At 58.6% G+C, this 20,596-nt stretch overlaps 3 protein-coding genes across 10 annotated transcripts in view; all 3 read left to right on the forward strand.

The window, feature by feature from the left end:
- LRRC4B (leucine rich repeat containing 4B) overlaps window positions 1-6,966 on the forward strand; it is a 37,257-nt gene extending 30,291 nt beyond the window's left edge. For both annotated transcript variants that reach the window (XM_059151036.1, XM_059151037.1), the window contains exon 3: window positions 4,489-6,966. In XM_059151036.1, coding sequence (XP_059007019.1) covers window positions 4,489-6,336 — 1,848 coding nt within the window. In that variant the 3' untranslated portion in view covers window positions 6,337-6,966. The remainder of the gene's footprint in view (window positions 1-4,488) is intronic.
- A 2,196-nt stretch (window positions 6,967-9,162) lies between these two features.
- Window positions 9,163-11,421, forward strand: ASPDH (aspartate dehydrogenase domain containing). 2 transcript variants are annotated; one of them, XM_059151116.1, is made up of 7 exons: window positions 9,163-9,312; window positions 9,653-9,797; window positions 10,041-10,125; window positions 10,218-10,367; window positions 10,450-10,670; window positions 10,740-10,894; window positions 11,257-11,421. In XM_059151116.1, the coding sequence occupies exons 1-7, from the start codon at window positions 9,258-9,260 to the stop codon at window positions 11,298-11,300; spliced, it is 855 nt and encodes a 284-aa protein (XP_059007099.1). In that variant the 5' UTR covers window positions 9,163-9,257; the 3' UTR covers window positions 11,301-11,421. The 2 variants fall into 2 exon arrangements, with proteins under 2 accessions (XP_059007099.1, XP_059007100.1); XM_059151117.1 differs by lacking the exon at window positions 10,740-10,894.
- Window positions 11,422-11,671: 250 nt separating this feature from the next.
- On the forward strand, window positions 11,672-15,671 carry JOSD2 (Josephin domain containing 2). 6 transcript variants are annotated; one of them, XM_059151153.1, is made up of 5 exons: window positions 11,672-11,968; window positions 12,501-12,663; window positions 14,178-14,303; window positions 15,093-15,287; window positions 15,396-15,671. In XM_059151153.1, the coding sequence occupies exons 2-5, from the start codon at window positions 12,518-12,520 to the stop codon at window positions 15,493-15,495; spliced, it is 567 nt and encodes a 188-aa protein (XP_059007136.1). In that variant the 5' UTR covers window positions 11,672-11,968; window positions 12,501-12,517; the 3' UTR covers window positions 15,496-15,671. The 6 variants fall into 6 exon arrangements, with proteins under 6 accessions (XP_059007136.1, XP_059007137.1, XP_059007135.1 ...); XM_059151154.1 differs by having other exon boundaries at window positions 11,673-11,926; window positions 12,504-12,663; XM_059151150.1 differs by having other exon boundaries at window positions 11,799-11,926.
- The last annotated feature ends 4,925 nt before the right edge of the window (window positions 15,672-20,596 follow it).

Below are 20,596 nucleotides of genomic sequence, written 5' to 3' on the forward strand. Positions count from 1 at the left end.
GCTGTGGCCCCAGTCTTGGGTACACACCCTGTTGCCTGGAGAGACCCCAGGCCAGCCCTCCTCGAGGCCATCCGGCCAGCGTGTTCTGCTCCTCCCCCTGAATCCCCCCACCTCCATCCCAGATCCTGCAGGTGCCACCAGAGAGCTTTAGACCAGATTCCTTTATCTGATAGCATTTACTGGGGTTTAGTCCCACTCTAAAAGTTAGCCACTGCAGGAAATTAGAGAAGGCAGAAGCGTATTAAGGAAAATAAGTAATTGACCCTGGCAATTCCATCTCAATGTCCCAAAGGAGGTATCACCCTGGAAAATAATTCTAGATAGCCATGAAATTTGTTTTTGAAGCATGTATCATGAAATGGGAAAATACATTGTAATACTATTTTTTTTAAAGATTTTATTTATTTATTTGACAGAGAGAAATCACAAGTAGATGGAGAGGCAGGCAGAGAGAGAGAGGAAGGGAAGCAGGCTCCCTGCTGAGCAGAGAGCCCGACGAGGGACTCGATCCCAGGATCCCGAGATCATGACCTGAGCCGAAGGCAGCGGCTTAACCCACTGAGCCACCCAGGCGCCCTGTAATACTATTTTTTTAAGTTTCATTTTTATTTAAGTAATCTCTACTCCCAAAACGGGGCTCGAACTCATGACCCCAAGATCAAAGAGTCAGACACTCTACTGACTGAGCCAGCCAATCGCCCCTACAGTGTAATACTACTACTAAGGGAAATTCAGGGCCAAGGAGGAAATATCACATCACCAAAATTTTGTGAAATATAAAAAAGGTGAAAAAGAGATATATCCCTGCATTATATGCAGGAAGAAAAGATTAGAAGGATGTATACCAAATTGTTAACATAAGTTAATATAAGTAGAGGCTCATTTTTCTTTTCCTCTCAAGACTTTTTCCTGAAATTAGTATATACTACTTTTTTAAAAGATTTTATTTATTTGACAGAGATCACAAGTAGGCAGAGAAGCAGGTAGAGAGAGAGGAGGAAGCAGGCTCCCCACTGAGCAGAGAGCCTGATGGATCTTATTATGGGATGGCACTGTCGGAGTCATTCCTGGTCTGCATCAGTATGGAGTGGGAGAAACCTGCACTGGGAATAATGGGGTTCCTGGAGGGACCGGGGGTGTGGGCGTAAACAGGAGTCTGGGGCCGGATGTCCAGCGGGGAGAGGAGGAGGCTGAGTGGGGCTGGGCCATGGGATGAAGAGGAAGGGATGGGACACTGAGTCAGCGAACAGAGGGGTGGTGGGGGACTGCTGGGCCCCAGCGTGTCAGGCTCACGTCTCTGATTTTCAGTTAGATGGAGCAGTAAGGGGTTTTCTGCCCCAAGAGCTACCCTCCTCAGGCTCTGATCCCAATGGCACACAAGTTACGGAACATCAACAACAAGAGCCCCCCCCCATCCCCCCGCGCGCACACTCTCTAGTGATCACACTGTGGCCTCCAAAGTGGCTCTCATTCTCCTTTCACAGCCAGCCCTGGATGGGAGGCCCAGAGAGTCCAACCAGCAGGCCCCATAGCCAGGAGAGAGGGGAACGGGACAAGAACTGGGCTCTGTCTTCACGGCGCATCTGATGTCCCAGCCACTGGCTACCTCTGTGGGCCTCCATTCTTGCCTTTTGGAAACAGGCAAAGTTCCTAGTTCAAAAAGCTGCTGGAGGGGCGCCTGGGTGGCTCAGTGGGTTAAAGCCTCTGCCTTCAGCTCAGGTCATAGTCCCAGGGTCTCTGCTCAGCAGGGAGCCTGCTTCCCTTCCTCTCTCTCTGCCAGCCTCTCAGCCCACTTGTGATCTCTGTCAAATAAATAAATAAAATCTTTAAAAAAAAAAAAAAAGCTGCTGGAGGATAAAATGCAGCTGCATTCACAAAGCCTCCAAGACGCAAGGAAGCACCTGGTAACCTTCTCGTCCTAACACAGTGGCCACACTGGCCACACAGGGCCACTGAGCGCACAGGCCGTAAACCACGTGTGCAAAGACTGCAAAAAGAGGATAAAATAGTTCCTTCATAGTTCTCATCTTGATTACACGTTGAAATCATAATATTCTAGATATATTGGGTTAAATATATTATTAAAATTGATTTCACCTGTTTTGGTTTTCTTTTTTTTAATGTGGCTTCTAGGAAATATAAAAGTAATATGTAGTTCACATTGTATTTCTGCTGAATAGCCCTGACGTAAGGTGGCTGTTGTTAGTCTGTGATTATGACAGTGTCAGGAATATTATTGTTCCTTAAGCTGGGTGCCTCTCAGCTAGTGTTTTTAAAAAATAAATTTTTACTTGTCTTTTTTTAAGTAGGCTCCATGCCCAGCATGGAGCCCAACACAGGACTTGAATTCACGACCCTGAGATCAAAACCTGAGCTAAGATCAAGAGTCAGATGCTTAGCCACTGAACCACCCTGTCGCCCCTAAAAAAGCTTTTAAAAATGCTTTTCTACTTAGGATAAAAGTAATTTGGGTTCATTAAAGAAATAAGTAAATAGGGGTTGCTCAGTGGGTTAAGCCTCTGCCTTCAGCTCAGGTCATGATCTCAGGGTCCTGGGATCGAGCCCCACATCAGGCTCTCTGCTCAGTGGGGAGCCTGCTTCCCCCTCTCTTTCTGCCTGCCTCTCTGCCTACTTGTGATCTCTGTCAAATAAATAAATAAAATCTTAAAAAAAAAAAAAAGAAAGAAGTAAATAAAAAATTGCCCATAGTCCCCGACAGCTGGACTTCACTGCCAAGAAGAGCCTGGAGTACGTACTTATGGTCTTTTCTTGGTGCGTATATGAGTACAGCTAATTCCTCAGCTTCTTTTTAAAATCCTACAAAGTCACAGGCACCTGGCTGGCTCAGTCAGTGGAGCGCGCAACTCTTGATCTCAAGGTTGTGAGTTCGAGCCCCACACTAGGTGTAGGGATTATGTAAAAATTCAAACTTTAAAGAAAATAAAATCCACATAGTGTATACTCTGGAGTTTTCTATTCCCCCCCCCCCAATATTATAACGCAAGCACTCCCCAGGGCATTAAGTAGCCTTCAGAAAAGCCATCTGAATGGTCACACATTCATGGTCGGTCACACCTCAGTGCGCCCTGCACTGGGACTACTAAGAATCTGGTAAGATTCTGCCTCCCATGCCCATCCCAGCACCGACCCTCCTGCGGCCCCTCAAGCCCTACCTGGAGAGGCTGCAGCCAAGCTCAGGGGTTAAGAGCGGGGTCTCTGAAGTCCCCACAGACTATGGTCATTCCCCTGAGATGACCTCAGCCGGATAGCAAGTCTGTCATCTCTTTCTGTGTGACCTTGGGCAAGTCACTGCACCTCTCTCTGCCTCCCGCTAAGATGCAGATAATTCATAATCCCTCCTGTGAAATCCTTGAGGCCAGATGTTCTGACATCTGCTGGTAAAAGGTGAGGCCCTAACATCCAGCACATATTTTATACCCCCCCCAACCTCTACCTCTTAGCAAGTGTGGGACTATTTAAAGTGTTTTAACAGTCACATGAGTGGGCTCAATAAAAAGCTCTAAATTAGCTTCACGTGAGTTCTGATCAGGCTGTACCACCGTATGGCATTTGGTGCCAAAGTTAGGGAAAATCTTCTGGTTTTTGGAGCTTTATGGATTTCATAGTCCCAAATATTGAGTAAGTACCTACCTCATAGGGGAGTTTGGTGGATTAAATGGGCTGTTGCCCATAAGGCATTTAGAATGGTGTCTGGTGCCAAAGAGGGGCTCAGTGCCTGTTAGCTGTTGGTGTGAGTGTTTTTAATCTTTTTTTCCTGAGGTGTAATTTACATATAGCAAAATGCCCCTGTTTTCCGTACAGTTTGGGAGCTTTGGCAGTCTTACTCATCCAGACAGCCACCACCCCAGCTGAAAACCTTTCCATCACCCCAGAAGGTTCCCTCGTGCCCCTTGCCAGCCTGGCCTCCACCCCTGACCCCGCCACACTCAAAGATGACCGCTTAGCACAGGTCAGACGCGGGACGGACACGACCCTACCGCTGGTGCGCCTTCGTGTCAGGCTTCTCTAGCTCGACAGGACGCCCGCTGCTGAGAGCGGCCGTGTGTAGGGACAGTTGCTTCCTCCTCGGCTGCCACAGTGTTCCCCGGAGCGCTCACACAGTGTGGGTCCCTGAGCGGTGGACAGACCTTCGGGTCGCATCTGGTAATGCCGCAGTGAACACAGGGTCTGTGAGCGCCTGCCGCAAACCGGAGAAGGACTACGGCCCTCCTCTCCCGCGGGGGAAACACGCGAGAAGAGGCACGCCCAGGGGTGCATCACGTGCGTCAAGTGTGTTGCATCTGCCTCGGGGAGAAACAAAGGGTTTCCCAAGGTAGTCTTCGGGGTTACAGGCCCCGGGGTGGGGGGGGCTCGGCTCTGCACTTGCGTGGGGGCGGGGGGGGGCGTGGTGTGCTGGGCGCAAGGGACTCCGACGTGATTAGCCGCGGCAGGGGCCGCGCTGAGGGTGTCTCCTCTCCCCCACCGCAGGTGATCCGCACCGACACGTTCAAGCACCTGAGGCACCTGGAGATCCTGCAGCTGAGCAAGAACCTGGTGCGCAAGATCGAGGTGGGCGCCTTCAACGGGCTGCCCAGCCTCAACACGCTGGAGCTGTTCGACAACCGGCTCACGACGGTGCCCACGCAGGCCTTCGAGTACCTGTCCAAGCTGCGGGAGCTCTGGCTGCGCAACAACCCCATTGAGAGCATCCCTTCCTACGCCTTCAACCGTGTGCCGTCCCTGCGGCGCCTGGACCTGGGCGAACTCAAGCGGCTGGAGTACATCTCGGAGGCGGCCTTTGAGGGCCTGGTCAACCTGCGCTACCTCAACCTGGGCATGTGCAACCTCAAGGACATCCCCAACCTGACGGCCCTGGTGCGCCTGGAGGAGCTGGAGCTGTCGGGTAACCGGCTGGACCTGATCCGCCCGGGCTCCTTCCAGGGCCTCACCAGCCTGCGCAAGCTGTGGCTCATGCACGCCCAGGTGGCCACTATCGAGCGCAACGCCTTCGACGACCTCAAGTCGCTGGAGGAGCTCAACCTGTCCCACAACAACCTGATGTCGCTGCCCCACGACCTCTTCACGCCCCTGCACCGCCTGGAGCGCGTCCACCTCAACCATAACCCCTGGCACTGCAACTGCGACGTACTCTGGCTGAGCTGGTGGCTCAAGGAGACGGTGCCCAGCAACACGACGTGCTGCGCCCGCTGCCACGCACCCGCCGGCCTCAAAGGCCGCTATATCGGCGAGCTGGACCAGTCGCACTTCACCTGCTACGCGCCGGTCATCGTGGAGCCGCCCACGGACCTGAACGTCACCGAGGGCATGGCAGCCGAGCTCAAGTGCCGCACAGGCACCTCCATGACCTCCGTCAACTGGCTGACGCCCAACGGCACCCTCATGACCCACGGCTCCTACCGCGTGCGCATCTCCGTCCTGCACGACGGCACGCTCAACTTCACCAACGTCACCGTGCAGGACACGGGCCAGTACACGTGCATGGTGACGAACTCGGCCGGCAACACCACCGCCTCCGCCACGCTCAACGTCTCGGCTGTGGACCCCGTGGCGGCCGGCGGTGCCGGCGGTGGGGTCGGCCCGGGCGGCCCGGGCGGCGGCGGCGGCGGGGGCGGCAGCGGCGGCTACACCTACTTCACCACCGTGACCGTGGAGACCCTGGAGACGCAGCCGGGAGAGGAGACCCTGCAGCCGCGGGGGACGGAGAAGGAGCCGCCGGGGCCCACGACGGACGGTGTCTGGGGCGGGGGCCGGCCCGGGGACGCTGCCGGCCCTGCCTCGTCATCCACCACGGCGCCAGCCCCGCGCTCCTCGCGGCCCACGGAGAAGGCGTTCACGGTGCCCATCACGGACGTGACGGAGAACGCCCTCAAGGACCTGGACGACGTCATGAAGACCACCAAGATTATCATCGGCTGCTTTGTGGCCATCACGTTCATGGCCGCCGTGATGCTCGTGGCCTTCTACAAGCTGCGCAAGCAGCACCAGCTCCACAAGCACCACGGGCCCACGCGCACTGTGGAGATCATCAACGTGGAGGACGAGCTGCCTGCCGCCTCGGCCGTGTCCGTGGCCGCCGCCGCCGCCGTGGCCGGCGGTGGGGGCGTCGGCGGGGACAGCCACCTGGCCCTGCCCGCCCTGGAGCGAGACCATCTCAACCACCACCACTACGTGGCGGCCGCCTTCAAGGCGCACTACAGCGGCAACCCCAGCGGCGGGGGCTGTGGGGGCAAGGGCCCCCCAGGGCTCAACTCCATCCACGAACCTCTGCTCTTCAAGAGTGGCTCCAAGGAGAACGTGCAAGAGACGCAGATCTGAAGCCGCCAGGCGGGGGGGGGTGGGGGGGTGGGAGGGGCCGCCCCGGGGCTCGGGCCACACCAGGACCCTCCCCGCAGCCCCGGCCCCCCCGCGCTGGCGCCCGGACCTCGCAGGGAAGGTCGGGGAAGGAGGGGTCGCAGCCCCGCCCGCGTTCGGACCCCAGGTGGCTCACCCCCGCGCAAGGACAGGGCGGGGCTCCGGGAACCGGGCCCCCAGCGGTTCTGGCCGCACCCTCCCAACCCAGGCGAAGGGAGGGGCTGCGGGATTCCGGAGAAGTGGCTGGAACCCTCCGCTTTTCCTCCTCGAGCTCTCGACCGACCCATCCCGGCCCTCCGCCTTCCAGGGGAGAGCGGAGCTTTTTGGGGGGTGTCCTTTCCCCTCATCCCCAACGACCTTCCTTTTACGGTTCATTTTTTGCAGTTTGACGCCTGTCCCCGCTCCCGCCCCTATGCCCTCGAAACTGAAGAGACAGACGCGCGCGCGGTCAGAGCCTCCAGACACCCTGCCCTGCCCCCTTCACCCCCAGCCCTCACCTGGCCCACAGACTCTTTTGATACTGAAGGGAGGTTTGCGTCAACGACTACCTGCTCTGTAATTACTTTAAAAAAAAAAACACGGAAAAAGTAAAAAAAAAAAAAAAAATTCTTTTTGGGTCATGAAAGCATGGAGGACAGAGAAAACATGAATGCGGACGGGGGTGCAATGAGGATGGAAAAGTCAAGTGTCACAGGCCCGCCCAGAGGGTCGCAGGTGTCAGCTCCTCTGGGGGCTCTCCCCTCACCCTTGACCCCAGGAGCCCCAGACAGGGCTCAGGCACCCAGCACCTCCCGATGTTCTGAGGCCCTTGTCCCCACCCCACCCTCACTCATGCGGGGGCCAGGGTGGGGGGGCGTGGGTAGTGTGGTCCACAGGTTGGGGCTGGGCAGCTCTTAGAATCAAGGTGCGGGCAGGGCCCTGCTCCCTCTGGAGCCTGTGGGGAAGATCCTTCCCTGCCTCCTCCCGCTCAGCTACCGTCCAGTCTCCCCTCTTCCATCCACCCATGCTCTATCTCTCTGTCCAAATTTCCTCTTTTTTATAAGGACACCGGGCAAACGGAATTAGGGCCCACCCAACGCCAGCAGGGGCTCATCTTAATTCTATCATCTGCAAAGACCCTGTTTCCATATTAGGTCACATTCACGGGTCCTGGAGGTCAGGACTTCAGCATATCTTTTTAGGGGAAACAGTTCCACTCAGAACAGAGCCAAACCAGATGTATCCATCCCCTCTGCAAACCCCAAGCCACTGCCTGGAGCCAGAGAGTCAGGCCGAAAGGGGGAAGGCGGGCCGGCCCAGGGAGCTGCTCTGCCTTCGGGCTTACACAGAGCTATGGGGGGAAGGGAGCTGGATGGAGCTGTGCAGTAACTCAGAAGCTCAGGGTCTCACACACCGCCCAGGGAGGGAACAGGAGTCAGCAGGTGAGAGCGAACCCCAGGGGTCGGCCAGGCAACCCCGCCAGGGCTACCATCTTACACTGTCGAGGCCCGCAGAGGGTCCACTTGGGACAGACGTGGCCCATGGACACACAAGGCTGGGCCCTCAGCTGGGCCCCCACACTTGGCAGGCCCGGGTCCTGTGTGCTATGTGCCCTCTTTGGTGGCTGCGTGCACCCACATGTCCTGTCTCCCCGACCTGGGACTCCTACTAAAGCACCTTCTTCCCTCAGGGGCCGGACAGTGCCCACCTCTGTGATGGCCATCTGGGGTCTCTGCTCCTGCCTGTCGACCTGGGACTCTTGGAGCCCAGCGCCCTGTCACTCCCTTTCATGCTCTCTTTCTCTCCGGGCCTCTTTCAGTGCGATCCTGGTTGCCATGGCAATACTGCAGCGGGTACCAGGTGGTGGCTGGGGGCAGGAATCTGCACTGCCGTTGCAGCCTCCGCCATCTCCGAGGCCAGGCACCTGCAGGGCGCCTTGGCTAGGCCTCATTTTGGGGGACCTCAGGGCCTTCGCAGGTCTCGCAGACTTCTCCGTGGACAATGGGAGGTGGGGGATGGGGCGCAGGTGGGAGCAAGAGCGTGGTATTGGGGGTGCTGGCGGTGTTGTGACTGGGAGAGGAGTGGATGAAAGGTGAGAAGTCAAGGTGAACTAAGGAGACCAGGTAGGAGCCGGGCTAGGAGACTCCAGCTCCTGCTGCCTGCAGGAGACCAGGCACCACCAGGCCAGGCCTCCCTGGGAACTTGGGGTGGGGAGGAGATGCAGGCCTGGCCCAGCTGGGGACAGAATGGCAGCCAGCCCAGAGAAGGCAGGGCGGGGCTGGAGGGCTGGAGGTCCAGGGAGAGGCCCGGAGACAGCGACAGGATGGAGGGAGAGAGTCGGGGACAGAGCCAAAGGAGGAAAAGATGGAGGAGGAATGTTGACAAGAAACACAGGTGCTAAGACATGGGGTTGGGGGGTGGGTTACAGGCCCGAGGGCGGGACCGGAAACTCGGGAGCAAGGGACAGACTGGGAGCCCAGAGTCCCCAACAGCTTCCCTTCTCCCTGGCTCCCAACCCTCTCTACCCCCACCCCAAGCAGGATGCAGTTTCCATGACAACTTGGCTGGCCAGAAAGGGGGGCTGGGGACTGCAGAGGAAATTTTCCACATCAGCAGGAAGGGAGGAGGGTAGAAAACAGAGAAGGAAGAGGCTGGGTATAGTGGGGGCAATGTGGGGTTCTGGAACCCCAAGTCGTTGTCTCCACTGCCCCAGGATCCTCACCCCCAACCCCCAACCCCAGCAAACCTACACCCTCTCCACTGGGCCACTGTGGGGAAGGGAGAAGGTTCTGGAGAGGATCAAGGGTCAAATGTCCAAAGATCAGCCACTGCCCAGTCCTCAAGGGGAGGGAGCAGCGAGCCGCTGACCAAGCTCAGGCCTCACGCAGACCACCAGATTCAAGGGCATGGCTCTCGACCGGGTCCCAAGGAGGGTAGGAGTGGTGGGCTACGGCCGCCTTGGTGAGTCACTGACCCTCTGGGGCCTCTTCTGCAGGTCCCGTCCTGAACCCCCCCAAAGCCCTTTGCCCTTACAAACACACCTTCATGTATGTCTTCATCTGCACCTGGCTCTGCTTCTGTGTCTGCCTGAGCACCATCCACTTCCCACCACGGGCCCCATCGCCCCCTCCCTCTGGGTCCCTGCCACCCTCCTCCTGGGTCCCTGTCCCCTCCCTCTGGGTCTCTGTCCCCCTCCGTCTGGTCACTAACCTCCTCCCTCTAGGTCTTTCCCCCTCCCTGTGGTCCCTGTCCCCCTCCCTGTGGTCCCTGTCCCTCTCTCACTGAACCTCCCTCTCCCCAGGCCAGTCCCTTGTTTCTCACCTGCTGACTCAGGGACCAGAACTGGGCCTAGAACTTGTTTTTGTCTGGAATCGTGACCCAGGGCGAATGAAAGGGAGTGTGCCCCCTTCCCTGCAGCTCCAGAACCTCGCTGCTCTTGGGGAGAGGTCAGTGATCTCACCATGAAAGACTTAGACTCCCTGAAGCTCCTGTTCCGACCTCCCTTAGGCACTGTGACCTCTGGCAAGTCTCTTACCCTCTCTGGGCCAACTGTGAAACAGAACAAGCCATCCTGCTTCCCCTCTTAGGCCAGGGTGAAGAATGACGGGCCTCTAGAGACACTGAGGGAATTGGAGGAGGGGAAGTCCAATACCTCTCCGAGGCCCTCCCCCATCTCTCCCCTCTCCCAGGCACCCTGACCTTGTGGTGGAAGTGGCCCATCCAAAAATAATTCAAGAATCTGGAGCACAAATCCTGCGCTGTGCCAATCTCCTGGTAAGCCCTGCCCAGCCTGCCTCAGCTCCACCCCACCCTACAGTGGGGTTCGTCCCCTGACCTCAGACCCTCCCCACCTTCATCCACCCCAGGTGGGATCCCCTTCAGCCCTGGCTGACCAGGCCACAGAGCACCAACTCCTGGAGGCCTCGCACCACTGGAACCACGCTGTGTTTGTGGCCCGGGGGGCCCTGTGGGGCACTGAGGACATCACCAGATTGGATGCAGCTGGGGGCCTCCAGGTGAGGGCCCGCTGGGCTCCCAGTCGAACCAGAGCGGGCCTACAGAGACCCCTGGTCCTGTCACCCTGGCTGTCACTTCCAGAGTCTTCGTGTCACCATGGCCACGCACCCCGATGGCTTACGGCTAGAGGGACCACTGGCTGCAGTACCCAGCACTGGGTGTCGCACTGTGCTCTATGAAGGCCCCATCCGTGGACTCTGCCCCTTTGCCCCCCGCAACTCCAACACCATGGCGGCTGCCGCACTGGCTGCCCCCAGCCTGGGCTTTGACGGCGTGGTTGGGGTGCTTGTGGCAGATCTCAGGTAAGCAAATGCTTGTGGGGGTTGGTGCTGGGGCTGGGCCAGCCAGACTGACCACCCTGCTTGCCCCAGCCTCACAGACATGCACGTGGTGGACGTGGAGCTGAGTGGACCCCCAGGCCCCACAGGGCGAAGGTTTGCTGTGCACACCCACAGAGAGAATCCTGCTGAGCCCGGCGCTGTCACGGGCTCTGCCACTGTTACCACCTTCTGGCGCAGCCTCCTGGGTGCGGCCCCTCTCCCCAAGCCCTGGGCCCCATGCTCTGCAGAGCTTGGGTCTCGGGCTGTCTGGCTCTGCAGTTCTGTTTCTGTCTCAGTTGATTGATCTTTATTTCTATGTCTCCTTCACCTTCTACTCCACGTTTCTGAATCTTGATAGATCTATCTCTGTCCAAGGCTCCTTTCCCTAAGTTTCTGTATCCTCCTCTCGCTGGGAGCCTATAACCTCTCTCACTGTGTGTCTCGGTCCCCCTCCGGGTCTCAGTCCTTCTCTGTCTTCCTCCACCCCCACCGTGGTCTGTCCCTCCCATCATGCGTCTGTCTCTCATCTCTCGGACCCAGCATTTCACTCCCTGTATCTCCCCTGCAGGCTGCTGCCAGCTCCCCTCCAGGCCGGGGATCCATCTCTGCTGAGAAGCCGCCTCTTTCCCTAGCGGACACCTTCGTCCCATTTACGTCCCCCCACCACCGCCCTGGCCTCGGTTACCCCCAACCTCCCTGCTGTCTCAGTAAATATTGGAGGCTCTTCTCCCTGCATGGCCTGATGTCTCTCGTCCCTTGCTTTCCTTCTGTGACGTCACGCTGCGACTTCACACCCGGCTTGGTGCCACCACAGAGGAAGAGCACAACACACGAGGGAGCAACACTCCCGGAAGTTATCGCGAGAGCCTATCCACTACATTTCCCAGAATCCTCTGAGCACCAGGGGGCGTGGCCGCCCGGGAAGGCGGAGAGGGGCCGTGGGGGAGGGCCGCCGTAGGGCATATTTCCGGGATTCACCGCAGCGGCGGAACTGCAGTTTCGAGTTCTCGGGGCGACAGTGTACTTCAGAGCCAAGCCGCCCGGAAGTTCTGTACGGAGCAGCGGGCCCTCGCGGGGGCTGCCGGAAGACGTAGTCCGGCACGCGGGGGCCGCCGGGAACTGTGTGCTTCCGGCCTGGCCAGTCAGCGCGGTGCTGCCTGCTCCGCACTCGGAACCCACAGCCGCCGCCCAGGGGGATGCGGGAGCCCCTGGTCTCGGGGAGCAGAGAGGCAGGCGGGGTGAGGGGCGTTGCCAGGCAACGGGGGAGCGCCGCGGTTGGGGTACGGGTCGGGGAAAGGGCTCTGTTCCTTGGTGTCCGGGGAGGGGGCCCTGTTGCTGAGTTACAGGAGCTGAGAACCCTGTTGTTTGTGATAGGGGAGGGGAGTCTTCTGTTGCTAGGCGACCAGAGGAGACCCCGTTACCTAGAAACAGGGGAGGAGCATTTCTCTATTGCTAAATAACCAGAGAGGCTTGTTACCTAGTTAGGGAGAGGGTCCTCTGTTGCTAGGTAACCAGAGAGGGAGCCTGTTACCTAGAGACAGGGGAGGGGGGGTTGCTAGGTGACCACCATAGGGACCCTTTCACTTAGGGATAGGGGGATTCTCTGTTGCTAGGTGAGGAGAGCCTTTTCAAAACTAGCAGTAAGGGATGGAGGTACCCCACTGCCAGGAGAGCGCCTAGGGAGCAGGCTCAGTGACCCAGTGTCCCCTCGGGCTGCCCTGAGCCCCCACCTCAATGGCAGTGCCCCCAGGGCCTGCTGGCAGGTTGGGCTTCCAGATCCCAAGCCGAGTACCTTCTTCCGTCACCCCCAAGCAGGAGCCGAGGACGGCATGTCCCAGGCCCCAGGAGCACAGCCGAACGCGCCTTCCGTTTATCACGAACGGCAACGCCTGGAGCTGTGTGCCGTCCACGCCCTCAACAACGTCCTGCAGCAGCAGCTCTTTAGCCAGGAGGCTGCCGATGAGATCTGCAAGAGGTGACTGTCACCCATCCTAACCCCTGGAGAAGCGGGGCTCGTGGGCAGAACCACCAACTAGGTCTCACAGCGAGGCAGCGACAGAGCTGCTTCATGACCTGCCTGGGGAACCCTGGGACCCAGAGATGGAGATGTGGCCTCTCACACCTGCCCTTTGCCACAGCCACAGCCCCGGCTCAGGCCTCATCTTCCCTTATCTGGACCCTCATCCCCACATCCCCTCTAGCCTCTCAGCTTCTCGGTTTTCTCCATCAGTATAAGCTCTGCATAGCCCCAGCGCGGAGCCTGCCCTCCACTGCTCACAGCCCTCCCGTGGCTCCCCAGCAGCCCTGGGAGAAGCCCCAGGTCCTGCAGCCTAATATCCAAGGCCCTGCATGCTCTGGTCCCCGTCTTCCTCTTCAGCATCATGTCTCACTGCACCCCCAAACCACAGTTCTCCCCAGTCCCTGAGTGAGCCCTGCTATGATGCTTCTGGGCCTTTGCATGAGCTATTCTTCCTGTCTGGAACAGCTTCCTTCTCTTGGCAGCCTGGAATGTTTCTTCTCACTATGCAAGATTTCAAACATCACTTCTTTATTCCTGCTCTCCCTTGTCTCCTCCTCTCCGTCCCCACAGCCCCAGCTCTAGCCCAAGCCTGTCATCTCCTGGATCCTTCCTCCTGTCAGTAACCACCCACATGATGCTACACCCAGAGATGACCGTGTCTTCTCCATTCTTGCTTACAGCCCTCTCGTGGACCCCTGGCATCCTCAAGCAAAGTCCCAGCCCCTCAGATCGATTATTACAGAATTTATTCATCTCTGGCATTCACAGCAGTGGTCCATCAACTCTTTTACACCGAGGCTATGCTGGAGACCCAGAGATGAGCCCAGTAGGAACCCTCCCCTGAAGGAGGCCAGGCAGACAGATACACAGGAAAATAATACACAGACTTTTCCTCTCCAACTCCTCCCCCTGCCCTGCCCACCAAGGGCCTGGAGAAAGAACAAAGGTGCCACTGTTTGGAGAAGGCAGGATCCAGAGACAAGTGGTGGCAGGGCGGGCCTCCGGAGCTTGAGGATAGCTGCAGGAGAGAGGTGGGGAGGCAGGAGCACAGGACAGGTGGCTGGGGTGGAACTGAGGCTAGGAGGCCTAGCCTCCGAGGGGCTGAGGGGCTGAGACTTTATCCTGGGGCGACAGGGAACCAGGGAAGGCTGGGAGCAGGGGAAATGCAGGGTCAGTGTTGGGTGTGAAAAGAGCCCCTGAGATTGGAGGCTGGAGGCCAGATGAGGGTCTGAAGGGTCTGAAGATGAGGGACGAAGACAAGGTCTGAGCTGGGAAATGTGGCTCCAGGACAGAGCAGAGAGAGGTGGGGACAGAAGGAATCAGGCTTGGGGCTGATAAGCCATCGGGTTGAACAAAGGAAAGAGTCCAAAGATTGGGTGATTCAAGGACCCTGGGCCTCTCCTGCTCTGTGGGGAGGGTGCAACCTTTTCAGGGGCCCCCAACTCAAGCTCTGACTATCCCCCAACCAGGTTGGCCCCAGACTCCAGGCTGAATCCCCATCGCAGCCTCCTGGGCACCGGCAACTATGACGTCAACGTGATCATGGCCGCCCTGCAAGGGCTGGGCCTGGCTACCGTGTGGTGGGATAGAAGGAGGTGGGACCCCAAGCACTGTGTCATGTGTGCTAAGCCTGGGACAGTGGATACAGCATGACAGCACCCATGTGGGACAAAGTAGGAGAGGGATGGGTGGACAGGAGGCGAGAAAGAAGGGGTCGATGGGTGGATGGTAGGCATGGCTGAATGATGGGTGGATGGTAGACCAATGGGTTGGGAGATGGTGGAAAGAAGAGTGGGTGACTGGATGGACAACAGGATGGGCCGAGGGGTGGATGACAAAGACAGATGGTCATCTGGTGATGAAATGGGACAGTAAATTGGTAGTTGGATGTGTTGAGTAGGTGGTGGTTGGCTGATGGGGTGGGTGAGTGGTTGGGTGAATGAATAAAGGATGGATGATTGGTAGACAGTGAACAGGTGGGTTGGGTAGACAGTGACAGGACAGTGAACAGGTGGTTGGGTAGTTAGATGGTTGGACAGACGGATGGATTGGTAAAGAGTGGTTGAGGACTGGAGGATGGTGGGTAAGTTGCTGAGTTGGTGGCTGGCTGGCTGGTCAGTTGCGTCAGTAGGTGGATGATGTTTGGGTGGATGACAGATGGGTAGTTCGTCAGGAGTGGTCACTAGATGGCTGGGAGGTTTGGGTGCACGCATGATCGGGTGAGTGGAAGGAGACAAAGGTTGCACTGAGGAAGGAGCATCCTTGGGCAGGCTCGGAGGGCCACTGCTGCCACGGCAGCTGGGGTCCCACAAGCTCAGTAGTACCCTTGAGCCAGCGGGTGAGCCCAGGACCCTGACGGCAGGGTCTGCACTCTTCCCACACAGGCCCCTGTCCCAGCTGGCCCTGCCCCAGGTGCTGGGACTGATCCTGAACTTGCCATCACCCATGTCTCTGGGGCTGCTGTCCCTGCCCCTACGCCGACGGCACTGGGTGGCCCTCCGCCAGGTGGATGGCATCTACTACAACCTGGACTCTAAGCTGCGGGCGCCCGAGGTCCTGGGGGACGAGGACGGTGTCAGGTGAGGGTGAGGTGACTCTGGGGCTGGGGCAGGGCGCTAGGACACCCCCCTTCCCCTGGAGGCAACACCCAGGCTCCTGGGCCTCAGTCTCTTCATTTCTCTGCCCAGGGCCTTCCTGGCGGCCGCGCTGGCTCAGGGCCTGTGCGAGGTGCTGTTGGTGGTGACCAAGGAGGTGGAGGAAAAGGGCTGCTGGCTGCAGACAGACTGACCCCGCAGAGGAGGGAACCAGGCTGCCTGGGCAGTCCCTGTGTGTCCACGGCTGGCCCGAGTGCCGGGGAAGGACTAGGCCCTGCTCCTCCTGGACCCCGCAGAGGCCCCAACCCCTCTCCCATAACCCTGCTCAACGCCACTGCTGCCTCAATAAATCTGCTCGTTTGCTCCCAACCTGGCCTGCATCTGCCTGGGGGACCCTTTCCCTCTGGGGCTCCCGCGGAGCAGAGAGGCTGGTAGCCACGCAGGCATTGTGGGGAGCGCGGGAGCCCAAATGCTCCTCCACCTTCCCGCTTCACCAGCTCGGGTGAGTCACCCACCTTTCTCGGCCTCCCTTTCCTCGTCGGGGCACAGCTGGAAACAGCACAAATCCCTGCTCTTGTGGGTCAGCGGAGAGACCAGGAGCCGATAGGCACAATCTAGAGTGTTCAGTGGGCTAAGTGCTGAGGAGAAAGCAAGTTTCTTCCTGGAGTCTCAGTTCTTCTCCATCAGTGGCTCCAAGAGGGGGCCACGCCGCTATCCCCGTGTTCGGCTACCTGGCAGAGGGGAACGAAGGTTGCTAACCCACTGACCTTAAGACAGGAAAACAACCCCGCGTTATCCGGGCGGGCCTGCAGTCCTGACGGCGGAGGAGGCAGGAGAGGAGAAGCCAAAAGAGACCTGGTGAAGGAAGCGGGTCAGAGATGCTATGTGGTGGACAGCTTTGGAGATGAGAAGGGGCCAGAGCGGGGAAGTGGAGCCAGCCCAGACCAGGGCCAGGGCCCCAGGAGGAGCCAGCCCTGCCCACACCCTGACTCAGCCCAGTGAGGCACATTAGACTTCCAGCCTCCCGCAAGTGTGAGAGAAGAAACAGCCTTAGGAGCTTGCACAGCATGGGGGGATTCATTTAGGGCAGCAGAGCCCTTGGAGCAGCAACTGGAAGAAGAGGAAGGAGGGAGCTGTGGGGGGTGCAGAGGAAAGTCGGTTCAGGCTGAGGGAGCAGCCAGCACAAAGGCCCTGGGAAGGCCCCGAGCCAGGCAGGGGGGAGGTGTGTGTGAGGGAGGTTGAGGTGACAAAAGGGGACAATGGGGGCCCTCAGAGATTTGAGCAGGAGGAGTACAGGCTCCCACCAGGTGTCTTCTTTCCACATTCCCACTGGAGCAGGACCCCCTCCTGTTCTGTGTCCTTCCCCAGGGGCTGCTGTCTCTTGCTGTAGCTTCCCTGTCCTGTTGGCATTGACACTTCTCCCCCACCTCCCACCCCCCACTCCCAGTCCGGTGGTGGCGGCACCTCGGGGGCACCTCCGCAGATGAAGCCAGGAGCTCACTCTCAGGCTGGGAGGCAGACAGGAGGGGACAAGAGCCCCCTCCCCAGTCCTAGTCAGGGTGGGAGGCTTTAAGAGGGACCCCCAGGGGGCTGGAGGAAGTTGAGGGGACCTGGGGGGAGGACCTGGCCCTCTGCAAAGGGCCAGTGGGAGGAAGGTGGCTCTGTTTCAGACTGGGAGACAACTCTGCAGGAGCCCCGCAATACATCGCTACTTGTCACTGACCGACCAGGGGCTGACTGACGAGAGTGGGTCCCCACCAGGCCCAGTCCACAGGGCCTCCACGGGGACGCTGAGAGCTGGACCTTGTCCAGGACAGCGAGCGAGGGCCACAAGGGGCACAGCAGGTCAATCCCGGGCTCCAAAAGTGCCCTCGTGGGGCGGGTGGCGGGGACAGCCTGGGAGGCCTGGAAGGAGGCTGAGGATCCAGAGGGAAGAGAATGGAGGCCTGAGCCGGGACCCTGGGGAGGGAGAGGAGGGACACAGTCCGGCAGCTCGGCTCTGGGGGCAAACCTGAGAAGGAATGAAGAAGGCACCCAGGCATCTGGCCCTAGGATTCTGGGACAGTGCGGCCACCCCCAACAGATGAAGAGTGGTTTGGGGATTGGTGGACATGCCACACAGCGGGGATGTAAGGGATGTGACAAATGGTGGGGGGGGAGGGGAAGCCAGGTCAGGGGCTCTGGAGATGGCTTTGGGGGTCTCTGGCCTATTCCAGGAGGCATAAGTGTGTGTGAGCCCAGGGAGGGAATCAGGTAGAGTAGGGCTTGGGCAAAAGCAGGGTCCCCTTTTAGGAGTGGGCAAAAACGGGGGACCCAGGGGCAGGGAGAGGCAGGTAGGGCCCTTAGAAGATGGGGTGCGGGCACAGCTGGAGGCTTGTCAGACCCAAGGGTGCTGCTGGGACTGGGGCTTGGCAGGTTCGGGTTCCCAAGACTTCTGGAGGTCAAAGGGCAACTTGTAAAGTAAAAAGTCAAAACAGCACATTAGAAACTGCTGGGGTCCCGGGGCACCCCAACTTTGGAGATGGTCCCCACACCCAGCCTGCCCCCTCTGTGCCTCTCCAGCTTGCTCACTCTCCCACACCTGGGTCTCTGACTCCTTCATCCCTTGCTTTGTGTCCTTCTCTTTGTCTCCCTTTTTGGATGTTTCCATGTCTTTCTCAGCTTCTGTCTCCCTGGGCCCTCTGGGGCCCCCTCCTGACCTCTGTGCCTGTCGCCGGTCCCCTGCGGTCCTAGACAGCCTGGCGGGACTCCCTGATTGTTTCTATTCTTGGGCCTGAGTGACCTCCCCAGGTGCCTTCTCAGCTGTGGCCTAATATGGTCTGAGCGAGCGCCAGGGTGGGACCCGGGGGGGGGGGGGGGGGATAGGGGGGGATGGCAGGGTCGGTCCCTCCCTCCCCTGCTGCTCTCAGCCCCCCTGGGGCACTAACCCCTCCTGCTCTCCAAGGCCCCTGGGGCCTGAGGGCTGAGGGAGCGCTTACGCTTACCTTTGGCCCCTCACCGTGCAGAGCGTCCCCTGCCCCCTCGCCAGCCCTGGGCACCAGGCTCCCCGCTGGGGCGGCCTCAGTCATGTGGCAGGTGGCAGGTGCAGGGCAGGGTGACAGCTGTCCCACGCACCCGGGTGCTGACAGCTGAGGCCCAATTTAGCTCTCGGAGCCCAGGGCTGACCAGATAAGGCAGTGAGGGAAGGTGGTCCCGCCCCCAGGGTGCCCCTTAAATTGCTCAGTTGGGCCTGGGGGGCGGCCGCCGCTGATGTCAGGTGAGAGGGACTGCGCTCCTTCCTCCACTTCTCCGCTGTCCACCCAGCAGCTGGGCCCCCTCTCTCTCTCCTTCTCTCTCTCCCTCTGTCCCTGTCTCTTGCCTGTCCCCTTCTCTCTGCATCTCTGTCTCCCTTGCTCCATCTCCTCCTCCCCTTTGTCTCTCTCCATCTGTCCTGTTTCTTCCCATTTCTGTCCCTCTCGCTCTCCTCCCTGCTCTCCTCCCTCCTCTCCCATTTCTAGATCTCCGCCCCGCCCTCTCTCCCGCCCTCCCTCGTCTTTCCTGCTCCCTGGTCTTCCTCTTTGTGTCTCCCCTCCTTCTCTCTTTCTCTCTCTCTCCATCTCTGACTCTTTTTCCCACCCACATCTCTCCTCCTCCCATCTCTCCATCCCTCCCCCTGCTTCTCCTAGCCTCAGTTTCTCTCTCCCTTTCTCTTTCTGTGTCTCAGTCCCTCTGTCTCGAGTCCCTGTTGTTGCCCCTTGCCACCCCCCACCTCTGCCCCCAAGCTCCTGAGGGAGGCCACCAGGCCCTCTGCTGCGGTTTCTGCTCAATAAAGCGGTTCTGTCCTCACTCTCTCGCTCCCCTGTCTCCTCCTTTCCTTGCTCACTCCTCCCCTCTGACCTCCCTGGGTCCAGCCTGCTCCTCCCTCCCAAAAACAGAGCCTGAACGGCAGACTGAGCAACTGGGGAGACAGAAAGACAGATGGGCAGGGGGGACCCAGAAACAGTGAAACAGAGACCAAAATAGGAGGCCATGGACTTAGAGAGGGGAGACAGTGGGATAGCAGGACAGTGGGATGGCAGGACACAGAGATGCAGAGAGATGCACACGGTGAGATGGGCAGATGCAGAGACAGAGTGACTCAGAGACCAGGCAGCGCCCCACCCCCCAGACACAGCAGCCCCTTCCTTGTCCCCAGGCCGAGCCAGGCTGGGGACAATGCGCCCTTGTCCCAGTCTGGCAGCTGGAGGGTGGGCTGGGCCCCAGGGGAGGGAAAGCCACCAGGAGGCCTGCCTTTGGCCTCTACCCTCAGACTCCCCCTTCTTCCTCATCCTCCTCCTGAGCTCCCAGCCTGCTTTCTGCTTTGCCAGGGAAGGAGACAAGCATTTATGCAGCACCTGCTGTATGCACCTGAAATGCCTCCTTGCCTCCTCTGGCACCCCTTCCTCTCCGCCCACTGCTGTTCTTCCTAAGCTTCTGGCTCCCATTCTTGGAGGAAAGGGGCATTTTTAAAGTTCCTAATGTTTACCAGGCAATTTCTGCACGGCCTCTGCACCTTCTACTCTTTTGCTCTCCTGTCCCTTCCACCCAGATGCCCTGCACTTCTTCCTGATCTGCCTGGTCTCCTGGGAAGAGAATGCACACTGGTGCGGCACCTACTGTGTGCTCGGAAATTTACACTGTTTCCTCTCCTTCCACACTTTTTTCTCCCTCAATTCCTTTCTTCTCTCTCTCCTGATTTCCTATCCTTTCTGACATTCTGCTCCCTCGGGGGGGTGGGGAGGCAGGGAGGGAATGAACACATACTGAGCACCTACTGTGTGCCAGGTAGTTTACACATCTTTTCTTCCTTCCTCATACCTTCTTCCTTCCTCTTCTCTCCTCTGTCCCCTTGTCTTTCTGGGCTCTCTGCTCTCTTCCAAGGCAAAGAACAGACATTTACTGAGCACCTGTGGTATGACAACCAATTGCCTGTGCCTTCTCTACTCTCCTCTCACCCTCCCATTTCACTGACCTGTGGTCTCTGCTATCTTTGCCAGGGAAGGAAACTGGCATTTATTGAGCACCTATCCTTTGCCAGACAATCTCCTTATGCCCCCTCCGCTCTCAATTCTCCCTGTTTCTTCATTTCTGCCCCATCTGCTCTTTCTGGGGGAAGAGAACAAGCAAGGATGGGCCACCTACTGTATATCAGGCAATTAATGTCTCATCTCATCTCCTCTTGCCTTTATCTCCCTGCCCCTCTCCCTCTGCCGGCTTCTCCCTTCCCCGCATTCTCTAGGCCCTCTTTTAAGGAAGACAACAAGCATTTACTGAGC

This window comes from Mustela lutreola, chromosome 16 (genome assembly GCF_030435805.1).
Source record: "Mustela lutreola isolate mMusLut2 chromosome 16, mMusLut2.pri, whole genome shotgun sequence".
Lineage (NCBI taxonomy): Eukaryota > Metazoa > Chordata > Mammalia > Carnivora > Mustelidae > Mustela > Mustela lutreola.